At 37.1% G+C, this 16,077-nt stretch overlaps 2 protein-coding genes and 1 pseudogene across 2 annotated transcripts; 2 read left to right on the forward strand and 1 right to left on the reverse strand.

The window, feature by feature from the left end:
• Positions 1 to 817: 817 nt before the first annotated feature.
• Positions 818 to 4,483, reverse strand: LOC109088176 (spindle and kinetochore-associated protein 2). Its single transcript, XM_042755276.1, is given in 8 exon segments — positions 818 to 1,097; positions 1,259 to 1,320; positions 1,323 to 1,414; positions 1,506 to 1,548; positions 2,136 to 2,210; positions 2,400 to 2,576; positions 2,652 to 2,741; positions 4,355 to 4,483. Coding segments are annotated over 8 exon segments (768 nt in total). The 5' UTR covers positions 4,451 to 4,483; the 3' UTR covers positions 818 to 964.
• Positions 4,484 to 5,230: 747 nt separating this feature from the next.
• mdh2 (malate dehydrogenase 2, NAD (mitochondrial)) lies at positions 5,231 to 9,550 on the forward strand. The gene is given in 10 exon segments (XM_019102326.2): positions 5,231 to 5,426; positions 6,922 to 7,090; positions 7,382 to 7,465; positions 7,703 to 7,812; positions 7,936 to 8,061; positions 8,239 to 8,259; positions 8,261 to 8,317; positions 8,581 to 8,680; positions 8,772 to 8,923; positions 9,087 to 9,550. Coding segments are annotated over 10 exon segments (1,014 nt in total). The 5' UTR covers positions 5,231 to 5,363; the 3' UTR covers positions 9,219 to 9,550.
• Positions 9,551 to 10,317: 767 nt separating this feature from the next.
• LOC122144403 lies at positions 10,318 to 15,595 on the forward strand (annotated as a pseudogene).
• The last annotated feature ends 482 nt before the right edge of the window (positions 15,596 to 16,077 follow it).

Here is a 16,077-nt window from a genome sequence, read left to right on the forward strand (position 1 = left end):
AAAATCCTGCTGGCTTTCCTGGTTGAAAATGCTCCACAATTTTATTTTTGTCATTTCATTATTTTTTTTTTTTTAATAGAGTTCTTGAGCAGACAGTTTCAGAGTCAATCTGGCACTGTTAAAGACGAGCCGATCCTGATGTCTTGCATCTGAATCGTTACCATTTTAGATGAAGGCATGTGGTTTGTGTTCCTTTATGTTGAATTCACTGTTTAATGAAAGAAAATGTTCCAAATAAAAAACTTAACCTTTGAACTTGTTCTTATGTACATTAAAAATCTGAGCTTTGATGTTACTATTGACCTTAATAAATAGGTGTAATCCATTTATATGTTTTAAATTCCATTTGGGGTTCTGATGTTGTTGCTACAGCAATGTATTGCCAGTGACTTGTTGTATTCAGTAGCTTTTAAATAAAGGACGCATATATATATATAAATATATTTTATTGCATACTCAAAGTAATTACAACAGTAACCTAAAAAAAGTGAATACACTGAATCTTACTTTGAAATACGTTCTCCTCTGCTTCACTGAGATCTGAAATGACAACACCCTGTTTTCCTTTACAAAAAAAAATATAAACTCTTATGCTGTACAGTTTCTTAATTATACAAATCTAATGATGCCACAGCAGGTCATGATATAATTTAATAATGGCTGCATAACATTGTGCAGAGGAAATAGGATAGAAAAATAACAGGAAAAAAATAAGTTTAGTCCTTAAAAAGAATGAGAAGATTATTTTCTTTTAAATGTATGCAATCCTGATTAATGGATATACTGAACTTCACGGAAGCAATGTTTTTTTTTTAAAAAATGTTTTCAAGTCCACTGTCATTCCTGTTCTAAACATCTGATCCAATCAAAGTGTAAGAAGGGTTTTACTTTAGCACACAGGTGGAAGGAACTGGAGGATTTACACGTTTTGGTGGGGTTTGTGCATCTAATTTGTCCCCGTTTCTCAGTCTTTTGCCAGCAATGACACAAGTCCTTTTTTATCCAGCTCAATGAGTTTAAGGTGCTGTAAGGTCTTCAGTGCAGAATCACTGACTTTCATGTTCAGCTTCTTCATCCTCTGGGTGCTTATTGGCCCCCTGAAGAGACAAGAATGAAAATATTTAGATAAAATGTATTAAAAAACACTTTTCTTTGTCCAAGTAAAACCATGTAGTTGTCTTAAGTTACAGTGCATTATCAATCACGTTAGGACTCAGCGTTAGAGGTGATGTTTTTGCACAAATATGACCAGACAAACCTGTTCTTATCTGAGAAGTACTCGGATAACTGCTTATAGAACGGTGTGTTGAGGTCATTCAGAGGTTGTTTTTCAAGCTTTTACCACGTAGTTTCCCCACACTCCGCGGGACAGTCTCAAATGTCCCCTCAGACACCTCTTCACGCACATTCTGTGCTGCAAGAGAGGAAAAAAAAAAAAACAATATAATTCTTGATTGTGCCAATGTTACAGCTGCTTAATGTTGATATATTTCTTCTGTCCTTACATTCAGACTGTGCTTGAGTTTGAGGTTCTTCTGTCAGCACGGCCTAAAGAAACAAACATTTACTAACTCAAAGTAGCTTCTGCCTCAAAACTTCACAAATAACTACATTTTAACAGGTACATGCACTGCTGTTTAAAAATTAGGGTCAGTAATTATTTTATTTTTTATTTTTTTAGAAATTAACACACTTATTAAATAAGGGTGCATTAAATTGGTCAAAAGTGACAGTCGAGACATTTATAATATTAGAAAATTGACCATAAAAAAAAATAATAATAATAATTCAAATAATTCTGGAGAAAAAAAAAATATTGTTTCCACAAAAATATTTAGCAGAATAATTTTTCAAAATTGATAAACAAATCAACATATTAGAATGAGTTCTGAAGGATCGTGTGACACTGAAAAGTAATGATGCTGAAAATTCAGGAATAAATTCTATTTCATAATTTATTAAATTAGAAAACAGTTATTTTAAATTGTAATAATATCTATGTTGTATCTGAACAAATAAATAAGGCCTTGGTATACATAAGAAACTTAAAGAAAAAAAATCTTACCAACTCCAACTTTTGAACGGTAGTGTAGTTGTGTAATTATGGTAATAAAAAGCATTACAAAACATCTAACCTCTACATTTAACGCAGCAACGGATGAGCAGAGAACATCTCTCGCTTCTTGTTCTTCTTCTGTCAGTGGTGGAACTTGAACACAAGATTTCCCATTAGCTCACATATAGTCCGAACCCAAAAACCTCATGAAACTACTTCATTTCTCCAAAGACCACCCCTTAACCATGGTAAAATAATTGTGTATGGCCTGTGGTGTAGTAAGATGGACATGGACCCTTTGGTTTGTTAGATATGGGCTGTTGTTGCACAACTGAACGAATACCTGCACATCTGCTGTGTTCTGCAGCTGTTGAACCATCAGCACTGTGGTGTCCAGGTGAGCTCGTATTGAGTCCATGGATCGTTTCTGTTCCACCGCGATCTCCTCCACCTGTGCGCACAGGGCCGCATGCCGCGCTTTGATCGCCGACAAGTTCTCCAGCAACTGAACAGGGTTTCCCTGAAATACACAACCACAGATTTAGAAAGACAGACTCACTTAGTATTTAAAATTAACAAATTAATACAAATGTACCTCAACTGTGCCCGCTTCTCGCGCATTGGCCATGAAGTCGAATTTCAGCCGCTTTTCCACATATTCTATATCAGCTTCTGCTTTCTGGAACTACAAGGACACAGATCTAAACATCATAATTCTTCAGCATTCAGAAGATTTAATTCAGGGGTTGATTGCTGTTTGTATGCTTCGGCATTTAGTGGCCCATCTGAATGAGGGTACAACCTAAAACCTGAAACCCTATTAGCAATATTGCACTACTCTGAACACAGTGGACAGCAGAGGCAATACTGATAGGGTCCCAAGAATTAGGATGAATGAGACATTATGACCTGTAAAACAGAGAAAACAAACAATATGCCAAATGAGACGGTGCACCTCTTTGAAAACTTCAAACATTGTGCAAAGCTGCTCTCAGATGCTTTGACAATACTATTGCACTGCTAGCTGTCCAATACAGTAGTGCAATGAAGTCAGAGCACCTGTTAACAGCACTTGATGTGGCTGGCCACGCGGGTTGACCCTACCTTTGAGAAAAATCCCTGGCCAATGCCCTTTTAACATTGCACTGCTTTAATAACTGGGTTATCAGTAGTACAATATAAAAGGGGCACTGGACAGACGGTACGCATTCAGGCCGGTCCATTTGCATGTAAATAATGTCAACAAAACGCCTGGGGAAAAAAACACAGTTGTCACATAAACATTACAACATAATAGTGCTGAGATGCATACATGTAGATGGTTCATAATAAAGGCAACCATTTAAAAAGCGAGTACTTATGGCATTTTGGTCATTATAGCTTTTTTACATTATTTAATTTAATAGGTAACAGGCATCATTTTTTACTCAAAATAACATATGTATGAATTTAGAATTATTAGTAATATTATTATATGGCGATTCTGACACTGGCAGTTAGGTAAAGTTACTAATATTAGTTCGCTACAAAGAGCAACACTGCGCCCCCTGTTGTCTCCACTTCCTAATGATACTGGAACTCATGATAAACAAAAATATTAATGCATGTTATTATAGTTTTGCTTAAACAGAATGCCAATAGAGTTTTCATGAGATTATGCAGCCATACAATTTATCAGAGTCTACAAAAGCTAAACTTCTACGAAGAGGTCTGTGCGTCTTCCAGAAGCAATGGACACCTTTTATATAAATTGTTATCAGTTAATAACAATTGCTACAATGACTTGATGTGTATATAAACCCATAGTGTTCACGCATATTTAAATATCTTTTGGAATAAGGTATAAGGAGCAAGTTGGGGATGGGATGCAGCGCGCGGTCTCGCGGACACACGCACAGGCCCTCATGCACCCGCAGCTCCCTCGCCGCCGATCAGCGCTTCACACAGCAGCAAAATTAACACTTTTCGGAATGAATGCCATAGTTTCGATTCAAAATATGCACATTATAGTAAATTAATCATATTACGGCTAATTTTCGCTGTAAATATAAACGATTAAAGACATTAGCAGCGGCACTGGTTAGCCATCCAGCTAACGTTACATGTTTTTCGTGATTTTCTCCCCTCCAACCTCAGGGAAAGTCAGAGGCATACGTTACACAGAACACGTAATTCTTCGTGTTTCTTCTACATTATGTTGTCTGTCGTAAAGGCACCTGTGTTGTTTATAGTTAGACGCAAACGGTCGGTTTACAATTGAAAACATTAAAAAGAGAGAAAGGGGGAAAAACCGCTTACCATCGCCTCCAGCTTATCAACTGTCTCCATGTTGAATAGTTTACATTCCTGAAGCAGCCCCGGAAATATAAAGCTCGCAGCAGAACGCAAGCCCATCTCTGATTGGTCAGCTGTCAGAGATCGTGAAAGATGATTGGTCAGTTCGGAGGGAGCACGAGAGGAAAAGGGGCGGTATGTTCGGGATGGAATTCTATACTATTGTACTACACAGTGTGTAGTAATTAAAACAGTAATTAAAATTGTATGTAAAACATGTATGCAGAATTCAGTGTTGTTGTTGTTGTTGTTGTTGTTGTTTTGACTTTCGGCAGTCTGTTGATGCAGGCATGCAAAAACGTTGTAACGTTATTATATTTCAAACTTAGTAATACTCTGCACAGTATACATGCGGTATACTACATGGTATGTGTAAATACCATAGACTGTATAAAGACGGTAAAATACACAAAAACTTTGTCCAATGCCTTGAGAATTACAGGAAGAGACCTATTTTAATCTCAAAAGTTATAATGGGTCAGGTCAGGGTAACTTTAGAATCATGGTCCCGGAAGGTTAAACAAATTCAGTACTAAATCTGAAGTCTTGATTGCGGTTAATATTGTACTATTAAAAAAAATACATTAAAAGAGTATTTGTTAAAAAATAAAATGTATACTACTCTCCTAAATTTCAGTAATAAAAAAAATTGAATTCTAAGAAAAGTTTCAATGACGTTTCGCCCAGTCCGATCGATCGAAAGAATGTATGTAACCATTGAAAGATTAGGCGACCATAAACCCCGCCCCCTTTGAATGTGACTGACAAATATTCTGTACAATCATAGTACTACATACACACTGCTACACCAATCAGAGAAGGCCGGCCGCTCGTAGCGTCAACAAAGCTTGGCTGCGCCGTAGGCTCGTTCTCGTCCGGTTGTCTTGTAGAGGACGTTGGAGTCACAGTCAGGAGGGGCCTATATCAAATATTAATTTTAAAACAGCAAGCACCTACAGAAAATCGAGCCACCATGTTCTCCCGCATCGCTAGACCTACCGCCACCCTCTTCCGGAGCCTGTCCACCTCCTCCCAGGTAAAACCTCATATTTGTGAACATGCGAGTGCGCTAACATTAGCCTCCATGGTTTGTGTGAATGTGCGATGACGTTAACAAACTGAGATTAATAGCCTACCTAATCTACATTTTTCCTTTACTCCTTCGTGTTTCTAAGCCATAGACTACAATAGTATAATTGATACTAAGTTAAGTTAACTTACATCTAGTTAACCGAGAAATTAACTTGCTTGACATTTAGCCAGCAAATTGACAGTGTAGGCGTTTTAAACATAAGTCCTGTCTTAGTCATATGGTATTCGTTTTTATGGAAGTTGCGAGGATCATTCAGGATTCCCCATGAATCTATTGAAATCCTGCTATCTGGCATGAGAAGGTTTTCAGTCCACCTAGCCAGCTCGTTTATCTGCCTGTGTAGATCGTCCCAGTTAGAGGTGGTATCACTTTGACTCACGTCCACCTTTTGAAAGGTCATGACTGTGATCAGCTGCTTGGCTCACTGTTGTGTAGTGGTCTTGATCTGTAATGAGAGATCAGGCTTAATGTAGCTTTTGTTTTGTGAAAAGCAAGGCCATGGGAAAAAGGCAAGTGCTACAGAGATATTGTCAGATGTGCCATCTGATATGTTTTGTGCTTTAGAAGTCTTATACTTTAATTTCTATGCAGCAGGGGTTTTCAAACTGAGATCTGGGTACCATTGGAAAAATTTAAAACGGTAAAATGTGAAAATAAACATAAGAAAAAATATAAAATGCGAGGGTCATTTTATTAATGAATAACTAGTCAAATATTCTCTTTATATGAATAAACAATACATCCAACAATAGAGTACTTTAGTGAGTAGAATGTAACAAATGCAATGTAATATTTTGCAAATAATATTTTTACACATTAATAATATAACATTTTCACAGTACAGATTGGATCTTTATACATGACAATGTCCTTCTCGTGAGGATGATCATATTTGGGAGTCTGTGGCATATAAAAGATTCTTTGTTATAAAAGTCTTTGCCGTTCTTTTTTGACACAATGCAATGCATGCAGTTCAACTGCCATTTGAATAAAACCAGTTTGTTTGCTTGCTCTAAACACATTCATATGCCAATACAGCCTTCTTTGTACTGTCTAAACTTTTTACAGAGTCCTTAATCACTTGGTTTAAACCCTCCTTCTTCTGGGCATGAGTGGTAGTAAAATTCCCGCTGGCATTTTTCCAGACTGAAAAGGTCCCAAGGTCAAGTTAAACAAAATATGGTTGTGCTACCTACATGTGTAAATGCATAGAAACACACACATACAATCATTTTTAACATTTGCATTCAGTGGTTGTTCCATTTTTTTTTTAATTTAATCTTTTTTTTTTTACAACCAGATTATGATTAATGTATAAAATGCAACAATTCAAAGCAGTAAATTTATTGGCCTATGGAATCAAAGGGCACTTTAATGATAAGAGTAAGGTGGATCAGCATATATTGTGACACATTGCAATTTTTTTTCCTCCTTGCAGCACAATGCAAAAGTAGCTGTTTTGGGTGCCTCAGGTGGCATCGGGCAGCCCCTGTCTCTCCTGCTGAAGAACAGCCCTTTGGTGAGCGAGCTTTCACTTTACGATATTGCCCACACTCCTGGAGTAGCTGCTGACCTCAGTCACATTGAGACCAGAGCCACCGTCACAGGTACAGAGATGGTTAATTTTTGAGTTTTTATTAGTTGCAGAGAAATCAAATTTGCTACTTTTTAAAGTTGGCATACAATGAAAATCCACCCTATGTCTTTTCTAAATGCATCTTATTTATGATTATAACCTCTTATGAAAGATTCACCCATGTAACACATCATGAGCGTTCACGTCATACAAACGTACCGAACTCTGACGTCAATCGAACCCCCCCAGATGTGCACCAAAAGTGCTAGTGTGAAAGCACCCTAAACAGGTCTGCTATAGTGTTCACTGTCTTGCCTTGCAGGCTACATGGGAGCAGATCAGCTGGGTGCTGCACTGAAAGGCTGTGAAGTTGTTGTCATCCCTGCTGGTGTCCCAAGGAAGCCTGGTGGGTATATAAGAATAATATATATATATTTTTTTTTACCTTTTTATTTTATTATTTTTCATTGGATCTAAAGTCAGCATGGAATGGCATTTGTAAACCCATTTTTTTGTGTGCATATGTGAAACAGGATATTCAACAAAAAATGTTGATTGGCTTGGTGATGTAAAATGGGCTTAATTATGAATTAGAAATTTATAGAAACACACCACAATTTCTTAATATTGTATATTTTTCTAGGTATGACCCGTGATGATCTGTTTAACACCAATGCCACCATCGTGGCCACATTAGCTGATGCTTGTGCCCGTCACTGCCCTCAGGCCATGATCTGCATCATTTCAAACCCAGTAAGTATAAGATCTCAGGAGGCTTACATTGCTGAGATATCACTTAATACCTGCTCAAAGGTGACAAGGGTTTATAGCACTATACATCTGTTTCACATTAAACTTTCATTTTGTAAATTTCAGGTGAACTCCACTATCCCAATCACATCAGAGGTGATGAAGAAACATGGCGTCTACAACCCCAACAGAGTCTTTGGTGTCACAACACTTGATATTGTCAGAGCAAACGCTTTTGTTGCTGAGCTCAAAGTGAGTTCTATAAATTCAATATAGAGTTTAAATTTAAGTGTAGATTTATTTATTTAATGCCATCACCAGAAAACATATTTACTAAGTCTGTTCATTGTCACCTTTACTGCAATAAAGTTTTTTTTTTTTTTTTTTTTTTTAATCAAAAATTTTCACCTTTACTGCAATATATTCCAGGGCCTTGATCCCGCCAGAGTCAAACGTGCCCGTTGTTGGAGGTCATGCAGGAAAGACCATCATTCCTCTCATTTCACAGGTAAGAAAAAAACCTAATTTATTCAATAAACATATGAAACAATAAACATAAGTTTTTTGGCAGGATATTTTTGTGGGTTTCTTGTTTTTTAGTTCATTGGCATTGCACTGCATAACCCCACCCACAATTGAATCTCATTGGTCCAAAATCCAGTACCATAAACATCAAATAACTTCTGATTGGATGTGATTGCTTTTGAACAGATTTTTTTAGGCTATTTGGTAAAATTATTAAGATTCTTATTTTATTGTGTGTTGTAACAGTGCACTCCCAAGGTTGAGTTCCCTACAGATCAGCTGTCTGCTTTGACAGGCCGGATCCAGGAAGCAGGAACTGAGGTTGTAAAAGCTAAAGCTGGTGCAGGTGAGAACTAAAGTTTGGTTTATTTGTGTTGCTGGTATTTTAGTTGTGCAGATGCTTAAGATCTAAAATATGAATATGTCTCTGTCCATAGGTTCTGCCACTCTGTCCATGGCCTATGCTGGAGCCAGGTTCACATTCTCCCTTCTTGATGCCATGAATGGAAAAGAGGGTGTTGTTGAATGTGCATTTGTGAGATCTGAGGAGACAGAATGCAAATACTTCTCTACACCTCTCCTCCTCGGGGTAAGTCTAGCTAGACCTTCTTTAGAAGTTACTTTGTTGTTTTTAGATCATACAAGGTCAAAGTAACAAGGATAACCTGGTAAAGTAGAATAGGCTTTCTGTTTATTTGTTTGTTTGTTTGTTTTATGAAGATTTAATTTGAATTTTTTCCTCCTTTTCTCAGAAAAACGGCATTGAAAAGAACCTTGGTCTTGGCAAAATCTCTGCGTTTGAGGAGAAGCTGGTAGCTGAAGCCATGGATGAACTGAAGGGCTCCATCAAGAAAGGAGAAGATTTTGTTGCAAACATGAAGTGATCTGTGCTTGTGGCCCCTACCTGTGAAATGTCATTTATTTTATAAAGCTGAGTCATTGTATGTCAACAAGGGTTCCTAAAAATGTATTTTCATCATGTTCAAATATGCAGACAGTCTCTGTACTGATTAAAACGGTCAAAATCTACCCATCAATAAAAGGCTCTGTTTACCAACTCTTTGCATTTCAGTTCACTCAATTCAAAATATAGCTATTTTGCTATGAGATCCTTTTATTGACTTGCATTTTGTTGTTGTTGATAATTAGATGCAATATGAGTGACTCATAAATGGATGTGAATTCATTTGACATAAACCGAAATGGCTCCAAGTAATCCTGCTGTCATTGTTGTTGTTTTGTTTGTTTGTTTTTTTCCAAAAAAGATCCTTATTTAAATAACTGATTTAGAATTAAGTGACACTTGCAAGGAATATTAAATTAGCTATTTGTATTTTTTTATTAATAAAATAACTATATATGATGGTTGCAAATCTACCCCTTAGTTGTGTCATTTGAGAATGGGGTGATGCATGCATGAAACATTTTAAATCATACTATAAACGAATAATATTTTAAAAACATCTGAAATATATAAATATCCGATTGTTTGTGTTTTTTATGGTTATTTCACATTTTCCAACATTCGAAGAAATTAAACAAAAATATGACTAGAGATATGCAGTTTATTATATATATAATTATCCAGTTTATTGCTCGTTTTAAAGTTTATTGCTCGTCTCATCATCCCAAATTACCCTCCATTATACTGTCATAAATAGTAGTAGGAAGATTTTTTTGTTGTTGTTGATGAATTCAGAAAATTGTCAAAGCTGAAGAAATACGCTTCTAAATTCTTGTCTCACGTTGGCTTATTTGCATAAGGTTTGCTCATTTGCATACGTGCGGAAACGTCCTGCCTGCCACCAATCAGTACAGGTGGTTTCGTACGTTACGAAAACATCGTCTCCACATCCACCGCCGTACTAATTAGCCAAGTTACCGTTTCCATGACTTTACTGTGCCAGTAAATTAATTATCAAATTAACAAAAACATTCCGAATTTGGACAGAAAGATTTTTCGGTATCACAGACCGTCAAGTAATGGCTGGTTTAACAGAAGAGCGTTGCGCGTGGTGGCTATCATTCACGCGCTCAAAGCTGTCGGTATCCGCGTGCGTGAAAAACTGGAAGAACTTTCTAAATGGATATTCAAACTGTGAACAAACTTTTAGTAAGGTAAAAAAAACGTAGATTCTAATTGAAACGACGGGCATTTATTTGTTGCTTAAATATCTAGTATCATTGACACATTGAATTTGTTTTTTAAGGAGAGCGCGTCACAGTGAAAGCTTTGCTTTTGGACGTGACCTGCACTTGCTCCCACAACATGAACTGTCTGAGATGGGCGGTACAGTACCTCAGTATGTTTGATAACTTATCTCGCTTGTTAAAAAATGTAAATAATCAAAAATAAAGTAGAGTTTCACGAGTGAATCCTGATAGTGGTTGGTTTTGTATGCGTCTGATGTGCTGGTTTTCAGGTTTTTGGTGGAGGCCTGTGGGTATCTGTCACAACACCTGCATACAGAGGGTCTTTTCAGGAAGACTGGATCACTAAGTCGAATTCGAGCTCTAAGGGTAAATTCCTTCAAATCTCTCATGTCACAAGAGCACAATGACATGTCTTTTTAGTAATTTCATGTTAAATATATACAGTGAATTATTGTTTTAATGGATGACCACCTTTTTATTCAGGTTCATGTTTTGACCTTTACATTTACATGTGCACTTTTTTTTAGTTCCACTAGTTATAACCTGTTGGTCAAAAGTTTTTTTTTTTCTTTTTTCAAGTTTCATATGCTTACCCAGGCTGTATTTATTTGATCAAAATGACAGTTTAAAACAGGAATATTGTGAATATGTTTTGTATATAGAAATTAATGTTTTTTTTGTTCAGCAAGGGTGCATTAAATTGATCAAAAGTGACAGTAAAAAGATTTAAATGTTTATAAGAAAACGGAGTTACAGATTTCTATTTCAAATGAATGCTGTTCTGTTGATCGAAGAATCCTGAAAAAAATATATCATGTTTTTCACAAAAATCTTAAGCAGCAAAAACTATTTTTAATATTGATAATAGTAAGAATTAACTGCGCATCAATATTAATTTTAATTGATTAAAGATTTAGATTATTAGAATGATTTCTGAAGGATCATGTGACACTGAAGACTGGAGCAATGGTTTGCTTAAAATAAATTACATTTTAAAATGTATATTAAAATGGAAAGCAGCCAAATGCTTCTGTTTCATAGGCAGATCTGGAGCAGGGAAAGCCAGTCTTCCATCCCTCGCATTCAGCCTTTCTGCAGCCCTATGACGTTGCCTCTCTCATCAAGCAGTTCCTGCGTGAGCTGCCGTCTCCTCTCATCCCTTCAGACCTGCAGATCCCTATGATTCAGGCCAGGGGCTTGAGATGACCACATGACCAGGAGGGAGCGAGAAACAGAACAACAATTCTTCTCATAAACAGCTCTGTTTCCTTCATCCCAACGCACGTGCACTCAGATACCTCTGCACCTTTCTGCGCCAAGTTGCAGAGAGGTTTCACATTTGATTGCAATTTGAAAATTTGCAGCTTACTTGTTTGAGTCTTTAATACTCCTTGAATCTGTGCATGTTAAAGGAATATTCTTTTATTTTTCTGCAATCTTTACGGTGTATTCAACATTATTGTCTGTGGTAATTGAGAGCATCCAACAAATGCTTTACATAGACATGCAGAAAATGGACAAGCTCATTATGATTGTTTAGTCCTGTTTTTCCTCATGTTTGTCTTTGTCAGATGCAGTGAAAACAGAATGCATGCTACCAGCCTGGCTGTTGTTATTGCTCCTAACCTGCTTCAGTGTCCACCACCACCTTCCAAACTCAGTCTGGATACTGAGAAACATTTAGACCAGCAGACATCAGTGATCAAATCACTTATTCTTCATGCAGATCGTATTGGTAAAGATATGAGATTAGAATGAACAATTGGTTGACCGGCCCTTTGCTGGTTTTAGTATCATTTATTTTGTGTAAACTTGTTCATGAACTTTGTCTATCAGGTGTTGTTCCATCATGTATACTGGAGGCATCAAAAACAACAGGAGGAGCCGAGACGCCCTCTCCTGCAGGTGGCGCTATGTTTAGTAAGAGGACAGGACTCAGTGTTTACAGAAGTGTGAGAAGACAACGGAGGCGAAGTGTTGGTGGTGAGATTGTGAGACATTATAAATATGTGGTGTCATCCTTGATTTGATCCTATGTTTTTAATAATTATATTATTTATATAAAAGGAATTCTTTAAAAAATCTGTTACAGTTTACACAAAAATATTAAGCAGTTTTCTACATTTAAAAATGTGAAAATGAAAATGGTTATTGAGCACTAAATCAGCATATTAGAATGATTTCTGAAGGGAAATGACAAACATATTACATTTAAAAATATATATATTTATAATTATATTAATTGTTATTATATAATACATTACTGTATTTCTGATCAAATCAATTTTACCAACCCTAAACTTTTGTGCTCAATATATAATACATATTTATGTGTGTGTGTTTATATTTATAAGACTTTAATCAAAATATTATTTCAGAAATATTCGTAGATGCTTTTTTCCAAATTGAAGCCATGTCGTACTCCCACTGGACCTCCAATAGTCTTAGATGTCACGCCCGGTGAGCCACAAATATTTTTGCATGGGTAGTGCCTTCATATTAATGAATATCTCTTTATCAAAAAAAAAAATATATATATATTTTTTAATCTCTGCAGTGACTCCTCTCTCAAAAAGCCCCATCCCTCAATCACCAGTTACAGTCAAACGCAAAGCCGCTGAGGAAATCAACTTCCTGAACTTGAAGGATCTGCAAGGAAAAGGTCATTTGTGATTTACCTGATAACTATTAATATTGTCTGGTTTCAAATGACTTTATAGAGTAGACTACTTGCAGAGGACAGTATTATGTGTTTGTTATTGTATCATTGTGTTCAGGCGATCTCTGCATGACCTAAGAGAGGACCGACAACCATCACCCAGCCACAAGGTCAGTCTGTTAATGCGTGTATTTACCAGCTCATCACCTGATTAATGCAGAATATTAACACAACAAAGTTGCTTCACAAAAATCTCTTAGAATCTGTAAGCAGTCATAGTCCCCTGGAAGAGAAGTGTGGTAAAGAAGATCCCATTCCCAAGAAGAGAAACCACATTAGAGAACAGCGGAAATCACTTAAGTACTATATCACAATTGCACTCTACACTGTACTAAAATTACCAAACAATTTGGGGATGAGTTCTAATTTACAAAAAGTAGCATATCAGGCTTATACGTGTGTTTTGGGGTTTTCAGGGCTCCAGCACAAGAAGAAAATGTGCGTCAGAGAAAAAATCTCTCCGATTTTTTGCTGTGTCCAGTGGCAACAGCAGTAACCATGTATGTTATTTTTTTTTTTTTTTAACCGATTGCTTTTCTTTTTGCCTGTGTTTTTGATATTTTGTAACTTTTATTTTAAGTATTGTTTATTTCCTTCTGCTAACCTGGTTTAATATTTTTAGCTTTCAGAGACACCAACACACAAAGAATCTGAAAACTGTGAAGAACACCAAGAACAGCCTGACTGTAAAAGTGGCTTACAACTTACAAATGCTGATGTAAAGATACCACTTATCCTCATTGATGGACCAGGAGGAGGTTTGGATCAGTCTTTTTATTAGAATGATTGGTTGAATCTACATGAACACATTTCAAATTTGAGAGCTACAGCAGAATAAAAGATCCAGTATTTTAGTTATTATTTACATCTTAGTACATAATATAAAGCTTTCCGTGTTCTCTTCTCTTTTTTTTTTATCTTGCAGTTGTTGGAAAAGAGGTGTGCGATGACCCTGATCTTCTCAATTGCAGTTTTGTAGAAAGCCCTAATGACTGTCTGAACATGGGATCTGAAGTATCTTGCATTTCAACGACAGGAAAGTGAGGAACCCCTGTGATGATGAATGTTGGACCGTGCTTGAAAATGAAAACTTTGAGCAGTTAGGAGAATGCAAGGTAATACAATCTGTCATGCAAAAACAAAGGGTCGGGCTCCGATAAATGCAAGCACAGAAGTAGAGAATGAGCCAGAGGTGAAGCAGCCAGAAGAGCAGCCACGTAAAAGAGTCTAAAAAAGTGAAGAATCGCTCTAAGACACCGATCTCGTCCTCGTAGATGCCATAAGCCTAACCTGAGGTGACGGCTGGGAGTCATGTACTGAAGAGATGCCGGGGAGTTGAAAAAAGGAGTTGGTAGAGCTGAAACTGAGATGGATAACAGGGTCTGGCCAATGTTTGCAAGTCTGACCCTTTCAAATGAGCAGGGAAATGTAACCATGGAGAAGAAGGTGGGTGTCAAAGAAGTGCAAGAAGCCAAAGTTAAAAACATTAAAGAATTATAAGCAAGACAAGATGGCAGATTCAACTCTTGGTTTTAAAAAGACCCCATCTGCGTCTGTCCGTGGCTGAGCGACTTAGGGGCTTTAGTGCTTTGACCTTGCTTCTTCGGACATCACGGACAGCACCTCAGTTTCTGGAAAAACCACAGGAATCCCTTCAAAGGGGACCCACACGTCTTCGGAGACAAGGTGCTCGACGGTTCGGTCGCTCTATCAGTCACGAGGGAGTGTCAGAGAGACCACCAGAGCAGAGCCCTGTGGGATCTCCACCAGCAAATCAGGCTTTCATAGGTATACGTGACACTAGCCCTGATTCAGGTGTGGAGTCGGTCGATCATGAGCTGATTACTGATTTTAATCATCAAGAGGTTTGCAAGATGTCACAAATTTCCCCTAATGTTCAGCTGACAAATGATTGTGGATGCAGGATCCAGTTTGCCACAACAGACAAAACTGAAAATCAGTTTCTCTGCAGGCAAACAGAGCAGGATTTCGAGGAACTTGATCTCATAAACTCTTGGATCAGAAGTGCCACACTTGGTGGTCAATGAGCAAGACGATCCAATGTTCTTCCAGCCGATGGTGCCATGAATCTCTTCAAAGACACAAGCTCAGCCGAAGACTTCAAAACGGATCAAGTCTCTCTGAATGAAAGTGACAAGGAAACCCCCTCATGGCTGAATGCCAGTCCTCCATTTGGGTTTCCACCTTTTGCTGCTTTATCACTTGATGGTGTGATTTCTGAAGATGAACTCAAGTAAAAGTTGCGATCGGTCCCCCTCCAGCCTTTCAGTTCAGGCGTCCCGACTGCAAGGAGGCACTACAGAGAGCTCTCCCCGCTGGCCTCGCATGAGGGTGCGAATGTCTGCTTGGAACCCGTTGCCACTTTAAAAGTTTAGTTCTTTCATTTTTATCTTGATTAAATAATATCCAGTGTACCCCAATGACTGTGATCTGAAACTGGTTGTGTAATCACTTGACAATTAATACTTTAGGGAACAATGCTTTTATTTTATTTTTTTTATGTTTGTGAGCTGTCACAAATTTTCTTTGTTCTTAATAAAATCTGTTTTAATAGCTTCACTTTCTGTTGTTGTTTTTTTTATAGGAGGTCAGTTTAATTTAATTTTTACGTATATATGAGGGATCTGGGACAAACAAATTTTGTTTTGCAGGTTTAGCAAAATGGTTTTTGTCTTGTATCATGAGATCGGGTAGGAAAACACCAGTTTGGATATTTAAATTATAATTTCTACCCAAATACAAGCTCTTGCTTTAAGGCTCTATAAACCCAATATTGATAATTAAAAATTACTTTATTGGTCAGTTTTTAATTGTTTTATGTTATTTTGAATATCTCAAGCACCACAATC

The sequence above is a fragment of the Cyprinus carpio genome, unplaced genomic scaffold, assembly GCF_018340385.1.
Source record: "Cyprinus carpio isolate SPL01 unplaced genomic scaffold, ASM1834038v1 S000006658, whole genome shotgun sequence".
NCBI classification, from domain to species: domain Eukaryota; kingdom Metazoa; phylum Chordata; class Actinopteri; order Cypriniformes; family Cyprinidae; genus Cyprinus; species Cyprinus carpio.